The sequence below is a fragment of the Lolium rigidum genome, chromosome 3, assembly GCF_022539505.1.
Source record: "Lolium rigidum isolate FL_2022 chromosome 3, APGP_CSIRO_Lrig_0.1, whole genome shotgun sequence".
NCBI lineage: Eukaryota > Viridiplantae > Streptophyta > Magnoliopsida > Poales > Poaceae > Lolium > Lolium rigidum.
Genome location: NC_061510.1, coordinates 349,819,521 through 349,838,191, shown reverse-complemented (window position 1 = coordinate 349,838,191; position 18,671 = coordinate 349,819,521). Strand labels below are relative to the sequence as shown.

At 44.2% G+C, this 18,671-nt stretch overlaps 2 protein-coding genes across 2 annotated transcripts; both read left to right on the top strand.

The window, feature by feature from the left end:
* The first annotated feature begins 1,112 nt into the window (after positions 1 to 1,112).
* LOC124704041 (protein CLT2, chloroplastic-like) lies at positions 1,113 to 5,348 on the top strand. Its single transcript, XM_047236280.1, has 10 exons — positions 1,113 to 1,491; positions 1,702 to 1,847; positions 2,011 to 2,048; positions 2,315 to 2,430; positions 3,405 to 3,504; positions 3,592 to 3,627; positions 3,754 to 3,804; positions 4,002 to 4,125; positions 4,470 to 4,595; positions 4,903 to 5,348. Exons 1-10 carry the CDS (start codon positions 1,136 to 1,138, stop codon positions 5,058 to 5,060), a joined length of 1,251 nt encoding a protein of 416 aa, XP_047092236.1. The 5' UTR covers positions 1,113 to 1,135; the 3' UTR covers positions 5,061 to 5,348.
* A 9,774-nt stretch (positions 5,349 to 15,122) lies between these two features.
* On the top strand, positions 15,123 to 18,205 carry LOC124700268 (UPF0496 protein 1-like). The gene is made up of 2 exons (XM_047232420.1): positions 15,123 to 16,699; positions 17,960 to 18,205. The coding sequence occupies exon 1, from the start codon at positions 15,515 to 15,517 to the stop codon at positions 16,679 to 16,681; it is 1,167 nt and encodes a 388-aa protein (XP_047088376.1). The 5' UTR covers positions 15,123 to 15,514; the 3' UTR covers positions 16,682 to 16,699; positions 17,960 to 18,205.
* Positions 18,206 to 18,671: the final 466 nt, after the last annotated feature.

Here is an 18,671-nt window from a genome sequence, read left to right as displayed (position 1 = left end):
TATATGGGTTTAAACCTCCACAAGTGGCCGAAATGTTCCTTGTTGAAGATGAAGTAGAAGATCCAAGTGGTGATGATTCAACGAAGGCAACTAGCAAATCAAGTAATCCGTAATAATCGCTTCAAGCTCGGGAACGCATGAAGCTCTATGCCTGACGTAAATAGATCCGAGAGAGAGCTAGCAATTGGTGATATGGCCTATCTCGGAGTTCAACCCTATAGACATACCACGATGAGTATACATCAGTGTATTAAGCTTCACTCCAAATTCTATGGACCATTTAGAGTGCTGGAACGCGTGGGCGAAACGGCTTACAAATTGCTGTTTCCCGAGAAGTGCAAGTTACATCCAATCTTCCATATTAGTCAGCTCAAAAAGCACCATGGTCCTATGGCTGTACCAAATCCTACACTGCCACTGATTGATGACCAAGGCAACATCCAAACTGGGCCAGAGAAAATACTGGACCGCAAGCTGGTTCCTCGCAAGGAAGGTGACATATTTGTCCCAGTGGTGCAATGGCTAGTGCAGTGGATCAACTTGCCAGAAGAGTCAGCTACCTGGGAATTGTCAAGCACTACTCCATTGCTGAAGATTAGTCAGAAGCTACCAGAGCCGTCGATCAAGCATCCGATGGCTCCCATCTAAAGTACCTTTACTGTTTTATCGTCTTCTGCCTGTACCGGCCATAAGGCCTAGGATCTGGGGCTGCGCTCCCCATCTTTTTGCATTCGGGTTAATTCCCCTCGCCGCCGTGTTCCGGCTGGCTCGTGCCTCTTGTAACTCCAACTCTTTCCATTCAAGAAGGCGTAGCTGTGGGTGTGTAATTCCCCAGGCAAATACTGAAATCCATGTGTGTGTTCATTCCTGAGTGATCTAGTAGTAGCATAGTCTATCAGCGGTAGATTCCGGTGGACTCCAGCGACCGGATCTCGTCGGAGGCCTCCATCGACCATCGGAGACGCGCCGCCGCGGCGGAGAGTTTGGATCCGGACGGAGTGGCGGGGTTTAATCCGGAGGCGGGGCCACTGGTCAGCGACACGAGTGGTCGCAGCATCGCGTGATGTTGACCGTCGCCGTCCACGGAACCAACCAACGAACCCCCGCGAAATCTTCAAACCCCACCGCGACCGCCATGTCAATTTCGCTCCTCCTCCTCTCCGCCTCCGCCTCCCTCCCCTGCCCATCGCTGCCGCCTCTCCGCCGCGGTACCCGCCGGGGCCTGACCCCCATCCGCGCCTCCCTCCCTCGTTTGGGCCTCGCCGCCTCCCGTGGGGAGACGCGGCTCGTCGAGACGCGGCGCGGGCGGGCGCCCGCGGCGGTTGGGGTTTCCGCGGAAGGGGACGATGGCGGGGGCGGTGTTCGCACGGGGATCACGGCGGCGGCGGCGGCCACCGTGGTGCTCGCGGTCATGAACCGGGTGCTGTACAAGCTCGCGCTCGTGCCCATGAAGGATTACCCCTTCTTCCTCGCGCAAGTGCTCACGTTTGGGTACGTTTGTGCAGTTGCGTTACAGGCTAAGCTCAATTCTTCAGCTAATTTCATTTTATTTATTTTAAAAAAAATCGGCCAACCCTTTCAGAGTTCCATAACAGCAGAATATGCTGAATGCATGCTATTTTTTTTTTGTACACTAGTTCCTATAAAATCACTTTAAATATCGAGTTTATTAAGTGGTCGCGTACTTTCTTACTTTTGCAGGTACGTTATAGTGTACTTCTCTATTCTCTTCATAAGATACCGCGCTGGTATCGTCAGTAGAGAAATGCTAGCACTCCCCAAATCGCGCTTCATGTTAATTGGCTTACTAGAGGCGATGGGGGTTGCTTCAGGCATGGCTGCTGCAGGTGATTACTGATACTGATATTCGAACATCACTGTCAGAATGTAGTACTATTTCAAATGTGGTTCTTACTTCTTAGCAGCTACTGTGTTTGAAATATGATTTCTTCAGAATTCGGATCATAACTAAGACGAGTTCCTTGCTTGCTTGTTTGTCTGTGCTCACAGCTATGTTGCCTGGACCATCTATTCCCGTGTTGTCTCAGGTACTATATTTTGATTTCGCCTGAAAGGTCCAAATACTCCAATGGTTCACTTCTGAATATCTATTATATATTGCAAAGTATAATTTGTTTACCATTCCTCTTGATGTTAATTCTTCTTTTACTAATCTCAGTACTTTCTGAAGTACCACTTGATAATCTTGCTAGCTGCAGTGCTAGATTTAACATAAGTTCACGATGATTAGTACTTACTTTATATGATTTGATGTACGCTGAATACTCCTAACAAGCTTGCGGTTGCATTGCAGTCTTTTTTGGTATGGCAGCTTATTTTATCCGTTGTCATTTTGGGAAGGAAATATAGAGCAAATCAAATTCTTGGATGCCTACTTGTTACCACTGGAGTAATTCTATCAGTAGTAAGGTATGTATTACATCAGCTTGCCTTGTTTTGGCTACTCATTTAGTTCATCATTCTTCTCGTAGTCTGCATTGAATGGGTTCCAGTGTCTGTTATATTCGGCATCATGGATTCATTGATATAGTGTAATGGACATGCTCGCTAAAGACTATACTTCTGATAAGGTGAAATCATCAGCTACTGACTATTATTGTAACACTTCCGTGCATCAGAATGATTATAGTGTAGGATGTGGATGTAATAGGAGAATGGTTATGCGACACAGTTTAGTTTCCATCCACTAAATAATTGCAGTTGAACTAGAATTTGTTGGAAAGTTAGTACCACGAACCTGGCCAATTAATACAAATCTAACAGTCTCTTCTGCAATCCAACTTCTCAGTAGCATCCAGGGCATAGGCCTTTCTGCATTCCATCTTCTCAGTAGCATCCAGGGCATAGGGCTAGGACATTTCTGGTAGTTACCTGACATGTTCCAATGGCATACAGATAGCTCCTTCTTATTTGTTTTTGAAGGTTATGTAACTAAGTATTAGCACGTATGCCGGTACTGTAAGTCACAAAGTTGATGTGTCATGTATCTGTCTGGAGAAAAGCTTACTGGTTTAGGTTAATCATCCTAATACTTATTTCTGAAAGGCGCGTGCAACGATATGCACCAGTGCTATTGGTATCGTTCTCCCACCAAAAACACCAATGATTTGGAATAAAGCTCAATAGGAAATGTTTGTGGTGTGATCACCTATAGATGGGTTAATTATTATGTGGTTTGGTAGCATAGTGTCCTCACATGATCGACCTTCCAATGTTCAGATGGTACAAAATGAAAAAATGATGAATCAAAAATTTGGACAAAATACACGGACTAAGAAATGAAGCATAGACATGATGTTACTAATATGGACAATATGGATGTATTTTATGTATTGATTGGCTTTTGAATCTTTCCTGGACATGTTTTTATTTTATGAACGCAGTGGAGGAACTGGTGGTCCATTTCTATCTGATGTCAACTTTTTTTGGCCAGCAGTTTTGATGGCTTCATCTGCATGTCAGGCTGGTGCATCTGTAATCAAGGTTTAGTGAACTTGCTTTTGTGTACCTCTGACGAAACTTTCAGTTATCCCAACTCTAAATGTCGTTATTTCCGTATTGTTATGGCAGGAATTTGTTTTCATTGATGGTGCAAAACGCCTTGAGGTTAGTTACAAAAATAATTTCAGGCGATAATGCGTGTGAATATTTGCTGTACCTAATTTTAGTTTTATTTAAAGCATGTTTTGAGGCTCAAAGCATGACGGGTTGATTCTGTGTGTTTCTACACAGGGAAAGCGGCCTGACATATTTGTGGTAAACTCTTTCGGGTCAGGATTCCAGGTAAGCTATAAATTCATCTTCGTTTTGTTCATTTTAAGTGTAATAACTAGTGAAAATAGAAATGTTACTCAAACCGTCTTGTCTGGTACTTTACGGCGCTATGGAGTTTTCTCATGGTTGTTTATCCTTATACATTGCGCAATCCATAGAATTTTCTCCTTTTGTTCACTTCCAATATGCTATGTTGGACTATGCAGGCTCTTTTTGTTTTCCTGCTCCTTCCGTTTCTCTCTAATCTGAAAGGCATCCCATTGGCTGAGCTCCCTGCATATGTAAACCGTGGTGCTGCGTGCTTTCTGAATATTGGGGGTAATCTCAACGGTGAGTACTGCTCCTGGTTGTAGTATCTTTGGATGCTAAATAGTGTGCTTTGTATACCACATATAATGTATTGCTTCAAATCTGTTGTTTGTTGAAGGAAAAACCTTCCCTAGAATCTTCCACTAACATGTGTTGCTGTTCCTTTTTCATTTGCCTGGATAAACTATTCGGTTATGGATGGCATAGGCGGACACATTTAAAGTCCTAGCTAGATATTGCAATTCATAATATCGAAGGTCCCATCTTTGTCACTCGGTGGCTTAACCAATGATGCGAGACTATGCTGCCATAGCCACTTTTCTCTAAAGATATCTCAATGATGGGATTATGTTTTAAATTTTCAGGTTGCCCTGGTGCCCCTTTGCTACCACTGCTCTTCATAACTATGAACATGGCCTTCAACATTTCTGTGCTAAATCTGGTGAAGATGTCTACTGCACTCGTTGCTTCGCTAACATCAACTTTAGCAGGTCAGTGAAAACCAAACACCCTCTGAATAGTTTACTAGCACTACCATAGTTCATGTGTAGGACGCACAGGTTATGAAAGTTGAGTGGAAAATGCTGAGACAATGCAGTAGTTCAAGTCCGAGTTTCGTTTGGGTTTCACTAGAGGTGTTTTAAAATTGAGACATGTAGTTTGGCATGAAATTGTGGTACTCCGTATGTACAAGTAACACATATACCCTAGGCATATGCACACAAATATAGAGATAGATATGATTCTTCGGTTTGGTCGGTCCTATTCATTTCTCTCTAATCTCTCCTTTCCCTGCAGTACCTCTTTCCATATATGTCCTCTCGCTTCCTCTGCCATACATGCCTGGAGGGACAAGCTTGAGCACGTCGTTTTTGGTGGGTGTTGGTGTCTTGGTGCTTGGGCTGCTCCTGTACAACCTTCCCCAGAATTCAGCTGATCAAGTGAAGAACGACTAGTTCTAAACCGGAATCACATACAAGGACGGCAGTGAAGCTTGGTGCACATTGGTACAGCATTAGGATTTCATTTCATTGGTTACCGGCAGCGCAGATCTGTACATAGCTGCTGATGAGTTCGCCGCTTGCTCTGCAATCATTTATACCTGAGAAATCATCATTCCAGCCAGGCATTGAGTAGTTTAAACTTGTAGCATACTCTGAATGGCCCGGGTTGAAAACTTGTCTGCGGTACAGGCAAAGGAGAGGGAGAATGTTGACAGGACGGGAAAAGGTTTAGTTGCTTCATTCGCCCATCTGCGTCTTGTGTGCTCAGTTCATACACATGTACACACTACATTCAGAGTCACTATTGCTACAGAACACTACACCTTTCCAGACGGAAAAGACCAAGTTAAGAAAGCGCGCACACACATACACACACAAAGCATCATTTTTCTTGCCTGGAAATTAAACCCAAGAGTTCCGGCAAGAAACCTCTAAATACGATCGACCCAGCTAGACCATACGTCGTTCTTGCCGATCAGTGCTAATCCTGTCCAGTTTTTCTGGAGTGGATTGCTTTTCAGCTTAGTTTCATTTTTGGCACGATGAGAATGTGTCATCATTCTGTGCCCCGTCCCTCTCCCTCACGATAGCACCCTGCACTCCTCACTCAAACGGAAAGACATGTCAATGCGTGGATGATTTGGATCCAATTGCTTGCAGGCGAACGGCAGGCTCGTCACCGGTTGAGGTCCACGCCTATCTGCTCCCTAATCGATCCTACGCGTGCTAATTAGGCAATCAGACCTGTTAAATTATCTCGTTGCTTTGGCTGGCATGTGTTCTCCTAATGTCGTCGCCCTCAGACATGGACATGACAAAAGATCGCTCGTTGACTCCTGACATACATGAGTTGCACTTAGACTCTGGGAGCCAAAAAAGAAATGCTGAGAGAAGTCATGAAGTAAGAAGGACGCTGCAGAGAACGCTATCTATCAATCCATACTTACCGAACCAAAATTCACGCCACCAGCTACGCATGATTATCTTAAGTTTCCTTTAAAAATACACGTATGCATGATTGCCTGGTTTTTTTTATAGAAAGATCCGACTCTTGTGTAGAAGTTGAATAAGTACAAAACACGTCAAACGTAATAAAAATTACATCGAGATCCTTGAACCACCTAATGGCAATATTGCCGCACCCATGCAGGCGCTGCTCCTCTATTGGAGCTGGTCTAACGACCTTGAAGTTGAAGACAACTGGGAAGTCTTTGTGCACGTTGCCCTTAAGAAGCAGTGCCATAAAGCCGATGTCATCGCCATTGAACCCTTGAAGTAGATTCGAATATCCTAACACCAAAACCTACGGCACATGTAGATAATACGATATCCACCACTCCATAGCAGCGGATGGACGATTATATTCTTTGGCCCTGTCAACGCCGCCGATCGACAAGGTGGACGAGGAGATGGAGAAACCTTATTCTTCTTCCGCACAGTATCGCTATAGCCAACATAACTTCATTTCCGGTTGACGAAACTCCAACTTTAGGGATCTAACGACAACCTCAAGCGCATGTCGATGTCCTCCACCACCTCTAGCCGCCGGAGTGACAGGCCGTGGATAGGGTTTCCTCTCATTTTTCAGGAGGGCCCGTGATTGCCTTGTTGATTTGCTGGTTTAACGTCATCCACATGAACCTGTCAAACCACCACGTACACAAGGTGGACTAGGAGACGGGAAAACCTTCTTATTGTTCCGCTCAACCTCGCTATAGCCACCATAACTCTGTTGTCGGTTGACCAAAGTCTAACTTTAAGGATCTAACGACAACCCCAAGCCCATATCGAGGTCCCCTGCCACCTCTAGCCGTTGGGGTGACAAGCAAATGAGGCGGGGGGGGGGGGGTGGTGGTGGGGGGAGGGGGGTCGATGTCGGCCAGAGACGAATGAGATAGGCGGTGGCTAGGATTTCCTCTCTTTTTTTCCAGGAGGGCCTGCGATTGCCTTGTTGACAGTAGAGGTTTGCTGGTTTAAAACATCATCCACATGCATGAACCTGTCAAACCACCACGTACACAAAGCACGCACGTTCGGAAACGAAGATGAGGTCACTCACAGTTTCTTTTTGTATACGACGCACGTCACGCATGTGTATATCTCCATAATCTCTCTCTCGCGTGTTAATAATTCCCTGTGTTCGGGGAGTACAATGCTCGTTCCAGGAGCCGGGGACGCAATGCAAAATGCGACGCGATGCAAACCAAGCCAAGCCAAGAAACGACCCCTCGTGATCGGAAACGAGGAAAGGCTAGGGTGGCAAGGCAAGCAACGGAAACCGTTAAGCGAACGTGTTAATTTTCATGATCGGAACGAGGGCACCGAAAGCTCGCAAGCTAGCCGGCCGTCCGTCCTCCAGCCAGCTAGCTACAGAGATAGGTAGATCGATCGCCGGAAGGTTGCCGCGCCACCACTCAACGGGCGCAGCACGTACGTGTTTGGCTGCGCCGCGGCGTTGCGGTGGTCCTGGTGGATCTGTTGTTTGATCAGCGTGCGTGGCGACGTGAGATCGCGCGCGTCGCACGTCTTTGACTGTTGTCAACACGCTTGCAATTCGAGTAGTAAGCAGCGCGAGCGAAATCAATCACATGATCGCGACCCGTATCTCCATATACACTATGGTCACATCAACCACAAATCCATCCATTTAAACCAAATTGTCAGTCATCACTATTCAGAAATGGATTCAGACTCCATTTATTTCCAAATTGATCATGAAAATATCAAATCATGCACATTAATGCAGATAATCAACACTGCATAATCAGTTCATCTATAAATAATTCAGCCAAGCACACATATACAGTAATCTATGCATGAACAATGCAATAGCATCACTGAGGGGCAACAACAGCATGAACCATTGCATCCTAGCCATTGGATCTTGTCCAATAAGCTATGGACAGCAACAACAACACATACACACACTTGTACATCAGCTAGAGCAAGCATAAGTCACAACAGTAGCTAGTAAGCCACTTAAATAGGTAAGGATTAAAGCAGTAACTAGCCACTAGCATCTGATTGAGCAAATGGATCAATTAGATCAAGTCCTAGACATAACAGAGCATCACAAGCATGCAGTGATCCAAGAATTGGATCAAGTGAATCATATACAGGGCATAGGTGAGCATCACTGACACCACAAGTGTTAGCAATGCTAACCTAGGTCAATAGCAAAGCCATTAGTAAGCAATTGCATAGCAGAGGAGCACAACTGGATAGAATATATGAACAACGACCAGTAAGCATATGAACAAGGACCAGTAAGCATATGAACAAGGACCAGTAAGCCACTGAACAGCAATAACTACATGGCACCAGTAGAAAGGGATATGCTAGATCATGGCATCAGTAGGATTAGGCGAAGAGCACAGCAAGCACAACAGCACGGCCAGCACAACCAACACTGCAGCATAGCCATCACAGCATCGGCAACATACGCATAGGGAGCAATAGGCACAGCTCGAGTAGACGAGGAGGATGGAGTAGAGGAGGTAGCAGAAGCAGAGGAGGAGGTTACCTGGCGAAGATCGTGGAGGCAGACATGGCGGCACGGTGGCACGACCAGCCACGGCGGCGCTAGACCACGGCCAGGCCAGTACCAAACCACGCACGCCAGCTTGGGAGGCGGCGAACGCCCATGCATGGCGAGGAGGTGCAGATCGGCGGAGATCTCCGAGGATCCGTTGATGTCTGCGGGTGTCGAGCACGCGCACGAGCCGTCGAGGCGGATAAGAAGATGGCCGTCACGCACTGCATCGATTAAGACCCATGGCGAACCCTAGCACCACCGGAGTTGGCCGGAGCAAGGCGACGACCATGGAGGCGGCGACATCGCCTCGGAGTCGCTAGTAGGGTTAGGGTTTGCGAGCGTGAGAGAGAGAGGCGAGTGAGTGAGGTGGGCCGACGAGTTCGATGCCCACCGAACCGTTTTGGGCAGCCCAGGTGGGCTGGCCAAATGGGCTTCTTAGTGGGTTGGCCCAGTTGGGCCAGAGAGGGGTATTTAGGTCTTTTCCATTTTTTTAAATAATCTGTGAATTCTACCAAATTTTAAATATTGCTAAATACCTCTAAAAATCCAAGAAAATAGAATTGATGAATAAGAAATTATTCTTAACAAGACTAAAACAAGAAATATAATTTACAACAAAAGTTCAAATTTTGAAATTTTTGAATTTAATAATGAACTTGGAATTTTAAATTTGCAATTTTCCTTGGATTTAAAAATCAAGGAAAATTCCCAATGGATTCAAATATTTGTTATTCAAAATATTTTCAAAAGGAATTATATTATTCCAAATCTTTTCTTTTGAAGATTTAAGATTTTCCAAAAAGGAAATATCTTAATATTCCAAAATTCCTTTTATTTCCAAAAATGAGGAAAACTCTATTTTTTTAAAATTATTTATTTGAAATCAATATTTTCCAAAGGATAATTTCCACTACTATTTAATCCTTTTCTTTTTAGAAAAGGAAACAATGTTAAAATGATTTAAAGAATTTATAAATTACTGCCAAAGGCACAAATACTTAACTCAACCCTAAATCTTAAATCCGGGGTAAGGGATTCAACATGAAATAATACATCCATGCATGCATCATTTGGATTTTATAACATTGTCCTTACCGGACAATGATGCTTCTTTACAGAACCCGAGGTCCAAGTTCCATCCAGCACATCGAACTGCACTATCTCGCCGTCACCAGGCAAGGTCACCCTTGCTCATGTCATCTTGATTATTTTATATCAATTTACCCGCAAAAGTACTATAATTATCATTCCTGCATTGAAAATCAAATGTTACTTTTCCAATTATGAATATGACTATATGGTGGGAAATGGAACCATGGTATGTGTTGATATGGTGGAGGTTCCATTGCAAGGGTGCTACTAATATAGGATTAATCACCAATACCATCTAGTGATTCTAGCGCCGTACAATTCACGTTAACCATGAGATCTATAATGGCTCTGGGAAAGTCAGCTGTATCTTTTCCCTCTTGCATATCATTGGACTTGATAGGGCATGGCTGGGTGTCGGGGATAACATCGCAGTAGGTTGAGAAATTCTTTTAAAATCCCCATCCATGTGGATGAGAGGCTCTACCGTCTATGAGAGATTATCCATAGTACATCGGGCTAAAGCCGTATGATTGGGAGATGTCTACCGGGGATGTACGGATGGACAAAAGGGCGGGTATGCAAGGTCACGGAGAAAGCAGTGATTGGCTTGGATCTTACACCTGGCCCCACACCAAGGAAGTGTGGACGAGAAACGCGTCTCGGTTGGTATCAAGGATAAGTTCTCTTATGGAAAAATTAACGCACCTCTGCAGAGTGTATCAAATTTGTGGTTGTCACTCCCTGTTCCGGGAAGGGAACTACGAACGCGGCAGGAAAGGAACTCCGTGAAGTTCTGTTCAACCTGTGAAGACTGGCGGACATAGTTTCAGAATAAAATAAACCTTTTGAAGAAATGTTTTCGAAACATGCATTGACCTGATATTTTCTGATCAATGGTCATAGCTAGTGCATCAAACACCTTTTCTCTTTTGAACTTGCTGAGTACCTCTGTACTCACTTTCTTTCGACACCCTTGCTAGATTGTGACAATGAAGTGGAGGCCACCGACGGAGCACCAAAAGGAGACTGCGAACTAGTCTACGAGGAACCTGATCTATCCGTAGGAGTAGAAGGCGTGGACTACGGGATAGTCTACGGAGCTGACAACAATGAGGCGGAAGAGTAGTGTCTTACCTTAGTTATCTTAGATCCGAGCAGCGTAGTAGCTTACCTAAATAAGTTGCTGAGCTCAGTTTAATCTTTTTGTTGGTTTGTAATAAGACTTTAGTAGTATATTAGGGTGTTCTCATCGGACCTGTGAGAAAACCAACTTGTTAAGACCATGATTGTAATATAATCTAGAGTGTTATGACCTGCAATGTTTTTGTTGTACCACTCTGAGGAATGTGATATTTGTGAAGAAGTCCCTTCATGAAGATCATATCAACAACTTGTATACTACTACATGTAGTGGTATGCTGGATCACCACACCACTAAACAACTTCTTGGCTCAGCATGGGTGAACACACTCAACCCACCAAACACATGGAAAAATCTGAGGGCAGCTTGTATAAGGTGAGCAAGTCTCAGCTGAGAAAGACAATCTGAGATAGACCGACCTACCAAACACACCCTAAGTTTCATCTCAAGTCATGTTGGCTTCTTCTCTTGTGGTCGCACCCTCCCTCGCTGATTGCCTTCCTTATATCCGGTCTCCACCAACCTAAGTTGGCCCATTGGGCGGGGCAAAGGGGCGCTCGCCTCGGGCCTTCAAGAGGGAGGGCCCTAGCCCAAGATTTTTTTACATACTTGATATATTTATACTTGTACTTAGGCTATAGAGTGTAAAATAATTCTAGAAAATACAGATGCACTAAGCTACAGTTTACCGTGCCTCTTACCAAACATTTATTTTAATATTTACGTTTTAGAATGTACCATTTAGAATAATTCTATAAAATATACAGGGTCCAAGCTGCAGTTTACCATGCCGTCAACTTCTTTTAACAAAAAATATTTAAATATTGTTTCCGAAGATACGATTTCTTTCTAACCTTCCGAAATGTCCAGAATAACATTGATCCTCATAATTTTTTTCATAATTAATCTTAAAGATGTATACACGTGTACACAAATAGCTATTTGTAGAAATAAGAATCATGGTATAGTTTGCTCGATCAATAGAAATAAATATTTTTAAACGTCTTCTTCAAGATTTCGAAGACCATGAATCTTTCAAATGTAAATATTATTTAGTTTGTTATTGCATTATTCTAATATTTCTCTTGTCTAATACTAATATTCTTTAAGTCTTTTGTGTGTGATGGAGATTGTTAAGGGACCAGAACACCAATCATGCTTAAATTTTAAGTAATATATACAAATTTAGCATAAATAAATATTTTTAAAAAATCTAGAGTAGGGGGCAATGGCCCCCTGCCCTACGGAAAAGTCGCTACTGTAAATAAAGGGTCCTTGATATCGTTTTGCCCTAGAGCCTTCAAAATCTATGAACCGATCATGCCACCAACGGAAAAGGCACACACAAATAGCGAGAAGGTGCAAAAGGCTCCAGCCTTAGATAGGACTTGGTCCTAGGATGCGATTCATGATGCATGCACCTGATTTCAAAAAGTCAAACCAATTTTTTAAAAAACTTAGATTTAGAGCAGAGATCTATCTATCTATCTACCTATCTATCTATCTATCCATCCATCCATTATCTATCTATCTAGGTTGGAGGAATTAGAGCATCCACATCGCGCCACCAATGAGGGAGCTGTAGAAGTCTATTTTCTACCAATCATAGCGTGCCACGTAGGCTTTTGCCTTTCCTTATTTTTACAAATCTTTTGCAACATATTTTTTTTACCATTTCCTCTTTTCTATCTTTTGACGCTAGTTCGTTCTGCAATTTTCGATCGTTATTTTTTACGGTAGTTACTCTGCATAACTCATTTTACCTCTACGTTATATTCATTTTTAAAATACCTCGTTTTCTCCTTCAATGATGATTACTCGACACATATTTTGGATTGTTCCACATTAATTATTTTATGCACGCAACAATACTATTTTTACATTTTTTTAAATCCCCGATGGTTACTCGTCCATCCAACTTTCTGACCATACCTTTTTACGGTAACTATACTTCCTAATGTTTCAAGGGTGTGTAATTTCCAACCATAATTCATCATCAGTTGTCAATAATATTGTCCTCTTTGGCTGGCAATTCTCTTTTCCTACCAATCATAGCGTGCCACATAGGCTTTTGCCTTTCCTTCTTTTTACAATTCATTTGTGCAACTTTTTTTTACCGTTTTCTCCTTTCTATCTTTTGATGCTGGTTCGTTCTGCAACTTTCCGATCTTTTTTTTATGGTAGTTACCCCGCGTAACGTATTTTTCCCCTGCATCATTTTTTTAAAATACCTCGTTTTCTCCTTTGATGATGATTATTCGACACAACTTTTGGACTATAACTTTCCACAATAAAAAAATTTATGCTCGCAACAATATAGTTTTTACATTTTTTACAATCCACGACGGTCATTCGTCCATCCAACTTTCCGACCATACATTTTTAACGGTAATTATACTTCCTAACCTTTATAGGTTGTGTAATATTCCGACCATAATTCGTCATCAGTTGTCAATAATATTTTTCTCTTTGGCTGGTAATTCTCCAACACAATTTTACGGTTGTAGTTTTCCGAAGGTTATTACCCTATGTTTGTTTCAATTGTAGTTTTCCGCCGACAGTTACCCCAGGAATGGTGAGCACTTCTCCTACCATAATTCGTCAGTAGTAATTTTTTTCTTTCCTATTGTTTGGTAGTAATTTGTCAACACATTTCCCTGTCGGTAAGTTCCTACCGGTAGTTATCCCACGGTAACTTCTCGACCATGAGTAATTCTTTGGCTGTAATTCCTTATGAGTTGTTCATATTTATGTCCTTCGCAGTAACACCTCGAAAAATTTCGCAGTAGCTTTTCCACACACTTTTGCAACTGTAACATCCTCACATTAACTATCGTTCAATAATTTTCGGGGATGGGTAATTCTTCGCAAGTAATTCATCAATAGTAATTCATTTTTAAAAATGTTTTTTTCTCTTTTTTGCAATAACTCCACAGTCCATCACCTCTTTTATTCAGGACTCTTTAACAATAACTCCACAATCTGCCGCCTCTTTTATTTGGAAAAAAAACATTACTAATGTCTTGCTCTCTATTCGCAAAAAAAAAAATGTCTTGCTCTCTTCTGCAGTAACTTTAAACAACAATACTGCATCTTACTAGTAATTGCGTAGAAAACAAACAAAACAAACTGACGACAAGAAACAGAAAATGGTTATTCGATTAGAAGGGGGGAAAGTTAAGTTAAGGGGCAGATCTTTGGCTAAATGGGGCACAAGTCAACTATCATGTGACCGGCAAGTGCATGGGACCACACGTGTGTGCACAAGGAAATGTAGTCGTGTCCTTTCCCTCCAAGAAAACGTCTTCTTCTCCACAAAGACCAGACCACGCCGGCCCCATATGGTCCGGCCAGCTAGCCGGCGGTGCCAACTTTTCTACTACTCGCGGTGCCCTCCGCACTCGTACTGTTCACACTTGCCAAACCACCACTCTTGCTTAATCCACACTTGAGCCCCGTATGGGATTCGTACATTCAACCTTAATTAGTGCATTAGATTAATATTGATATGGGGCTGGGAGGAAGCGACAATCTGATCATTGTGCATTCATAGATTACTTTGTACCTTTTGGCCCGTCGGTTTTGTGAAGACGTCACAGTCGTATGAGTAAGGTGTACACAGAGCAAAACATGGACGGGTGGATAAAAAGCAAGTATGAAGCTTAGCTATCACACAAAGAAAATGCTAAAAGAAGAACAACGGCCACGGTTGGATGATGCATGCGCGCATGGAGTATGGGATTCTGTAAGGAATTCGTGGAAATGTGGATAATGTGCAGATGTATGTATCACTCCTCTGATCTCATTCTCATCTAGTGGAGAGTGACGAGAGTTTTCAGGTGTGACTGAATATTTCACTCCAACTGTAGAAGCCAAGAAACGCCCAGGAATTTTACCCCAAAACTGTAAATTCGATCCATCAGCTAATGCCAACAAGATGAACAAGAAAATATTTTCCAAGAGAAATCAGTTGCCAAATTGTTCGTCGATACTCGATGTAGTAGCACTTTTTGTTGTGACCCGACCACGCACTCGCATCGCACCATGCCAAAACTCCCGCAAAGGCAGAAGAACCCTTGTCCACTTTCACACAAACTAATCGGTGCTGCTTTGCTTCGGCCAGACAAACTAATCAAGGCGAGCCGAGCAGAGAAGACGCGCAATTGGTGTGTTATTACTCCACTACTGCACTGTAGTAATTGCATCGGATACACCCCAGCCGCACACGCACGCGGCTAGAGATGGAGTGAGAAGCATTGGGTTGCTTCCGGCGGCGGCCATAGCCATTGCTGGCTGCCATCTCGCCTCCTTCCTCATGCGTACAAGCCATCCCCACATCGCCACCACCACCCTCACCTGACAACAACCACACTCCACAAAACCAGCCCCCTCTCCCCTCCCGTACCCCACTGCATTCTTCATTCTTCCCCGATACCTCGCTTTCTTGATCCGACGCGCCTCTAAATTCGCTTCTTCAGCTCTCAGATTTTCTTTCTACCACTGCGTGCTCCTGTCAATGCTCGCCGGTTTGCTCCGTCCTGGCTGCTGAGGCGTCTCTGAGTTCCCGATCTGCTGCAGATTTCTCGAAAATCCAGTGAAAATCCGTTCTTTTTAGCTGGGTCTGATTCGATTCCGGCAATGGGGAACAGCAGCAGCAGCACCGGCGGCAGCAGTAGCAAGCCCCACCGCCCGACGAGCTCGTCGGACCCGGGGCTGCCGCACGCGGCGGCGGCGGAGGACCTGAGCTCCTACGAGGCGGCGTGCCGCTACGACCCGGAGGTGCGCACCTTCGACTCCACGCTGCAGCGCCGCACCAGCCGCGCCATCTCCACGCTGGCCGTGGGCGTGGAGGTGCGCTCCATGTCCCTCGACTCCCTCCGCGAGGTCACCGGCTGCCTCCTCGACATGAACCAAGAGGTGGTCCGCGTCATCCTCGACTGCAAGAAGGACATCTGGAAGAGCCCCGACCTCTTCGACCTCGTCGAGGACTACTTCGAGAGCAGCCTCCACACGCTCGACTTCTGCACCGCGCTCGACAAGTGCCTCAAGCGCGCCCGCGACTCCCAGCTACTCCTCCACGTTGCGCTCCAGCGCTTCGACGACGAGGAGAACACCAACGCCGGCGGCGCCGACGCCCCCACCACCGCGCGGTACGCGCGCACGCTGCACGAGCTGCGCCAGTTCAAGGCGGCCGGGGACCCCTTCACCGACGAGTTCTTCCAGGCCTTCCAGGCCGTGTACCGCCAGCAGCTGGCCATGCTGGAGAAGCTGCAGCTGCGCAAGCACCGGCTCGACAAGAAGGTCAAGAAGATCAAGGCGTGGCGCCGGGTGTCAAGCATCATCTTCGCCAGCACCTTCGCGGCGGTGCTCATCTGCTCGGTGGTCGCCGCGGCCATCGCTGCGCCGCCCGTCGCGGCGGCATTGGCTGCAGCTGCCGCGATTCCGCTGGGGTCTATGGGGAAGTGGATTGACTCCCTGCTGAAAGGCTACCAGGACGCTCTCCGTGGACAGAAGGAGGTGGTGAGCGCAATGCAGGTCGGGACATTCATTGCCATCAAGGATTTGGACAGTATCAGGGTGCTCATCAACCGGGTGGAGATGGAGATCAGCTCCATGGTCGATTGCATCGACTTTGCGGAGCGGGACGAGGAGGCGGTCAAGTTCGGCGTCGAGGAAATCAAGAAGAAGCTTGAGGCATTCATGAAGAGTGTTGAGGATCTAGGGGAGCAGGCAGATCGGTGTAGCCGAGACATCCGCCGGGCCAGGACTGTCGTGCTGCAAAGGATCATCCGGCACCCTAACTGACAGAATAATATGATGAAGGTATGGATGTGATAAGATATACTCGTGTACTCTTTGATCATGTTGTGATGCAATGTACAAAAGAGATGCTCCTTGTAGACAGTATGAACGAGTCAGTTTGAGATAAATTATTATTGTTTGACTCGTTGATTTATGCTATTTCATCACCCCTGTTTTGCACAATACTGTCCAAGATTGCGGTTAATGAAATTTTCCCTTATGATTTGTTGTGTCCAATTCTGGATGTTTTTATAGATTCCATAACTGTTGTAATTTATAAGTAGTAATCGCACGCCGTGAGCCATGATTATGGTCCAGACAAAGGCAGCTCATACTGACTTAGTATAACTTAACAGTCTGCTATTGAGCTACCCTCCCAAATTTCAGAGGTCCAGGTTTTCTCAACTCTATTTCTAAAAGGAAAACAAAAGGTCATTGTCTAAGCTTTCATGGTTGTTAGTCTTCTAGACGTGTAGGTGTTCTCTCTGTTGCTTCTCCATGTCACATATACCGATATACTGCTAAGCAAAGGAAATTTTGAATTTACAAGATTGAGTGCATGAGATATCTGATATCTCGGCAGTGCTCCTATGTCCTGCAGAACATTCAGTGCAAATCTAGTAATTTCTTAAGATATACTTCTTACCAAATAATCATTATTGCGTGATCACCGCTATCTTTGCCTTTTTCTTGATTTGATACCCAGTTGCACTGTCCGTGATATGCACGCTTTCGAGCAATTTACCCCCCAACTTGTGAAGCATCTAGCTTTTTTATATGTATCATCTTTCTTTAGCAGAATGAACCCAGTCTGTAAGCTTTATTAAAAAATATATGATGTTCAAACTCTAAATAGCGCAAGGAATATCTGCAATTGTTCCTCAAATCTGGAATGTTCTATCTGGATTTGATATTCTTGCGTTTGTATCTGAGCAAGTATTTTTCGATGTATCACACCTTGTTCCAGATATCAAATTCAGATGTTAGCAAGCAGATTAGCATATCAATATATTTAGAACATAGACAGTTATCTCATGATCTGTGAAATCTATCTATTAGCCTCATTCAGCAAATTAACAGCTGCAACAACTATTCACCTCTTATTTTGAAGTATTGCACGAGCAACATGGAAGCTCAATTAGTTTAACCTTTCTTAGTCGAGCATTGTTTTGATTTGTGTGGTAATTCATCACGCGATACAAGTTGCAGAGTGAAATTCTCAGTTTGCTGATTCATTAAGAAACTTTGAATCCTCATCATGTTTCCCACATTTATTTGCAGGAATTTGGTGATAGCGATGCACATGGAAAGGTTTATTTAGCATGTAGCTTAGACAAGCAAGCCAAGGCAGTGATCAGTATCATAAAGCAATAAATGGTGCACTGCGTCCAAACTTCTGTGAAGAAATAGCCATTAGAAACTTGATTATTTCCTGTTGAACTCCGGTTCTTCATCGGCGTGACGGGCATGGCTTTAGTTTATTTATTCTAATAAAAGGATTTTATTTGTTAGAAATTCAGTGTGCTCACCTCTGGGCTATGTGTCCGTGTGTTTGATGGAATAATCTCAATGAGAAAAATGGGGTGGTCTGTTGCTGTACATGTTGGTTTCCATTCTGGAATGTTTTTTTTAGTTGCTGTACTGGTTTCGATTCTGGAATAAAAAGGATGAAAACTTGCTTTTTTTTTTAGATCGCACCACTTTATTAAACACTTTCAAAAATGTTTACAGGGAAATTCAGACCCTCCGGTGCATGATTCAACCACACATGGCGCCCCTGTGGTAAAGAGGAGGCAAACCGAGCTAAATTATGAGCCTCTTTGTTCATCTTGCGGCCTTCATGACGGAAGCAAACGCCTCCTAGTGCTCTCGCCGTGTCCTTGATCTCTACCAAGATATTACTTGATCATGCAGCCCCTTCACCACTTCTAGACAATCAGAGGCGTCCTTGATCTCTACCAATATATTACTTGATCATGCAGCCCCTTCACCA

What these genes read in the sequence shown, in the direction of transcription:
- LOC124704041 (XM_047236280.1), top strand. Translation starts at nt 1,136, where the DNA reads ATGTCAATTTCGCTCCTCCTCCTCTCCGCCTCCGCCTCCCTCCCCTGC. An exon ending in ATGGTGCAAAACGCCTTGAG is followed by an intron (nt 3,628 to 3,753) that starts GTTAGTTACAAA and finishes GTTTCTACACAG; the next exon opens with GGAAAGCGGCCTGACATATT. An exon ending in GCTAACATCAACTTTAGCAG is followed by an intron (nt 4,596 to 4,902) that starts GTCAGTGAAAAC and finishes CTTTCCCTGCAG; the next exon opens with TACCTCTTTCCATATATGTC.
- LOC124700268 (XM_047232420.1), top strand. Translation starts at nt 15,515, where the DNA reads ATGGGGAACAGCAGCAGCAGCACCGGCGGCAGCAGTAGCAAGCCCCAC.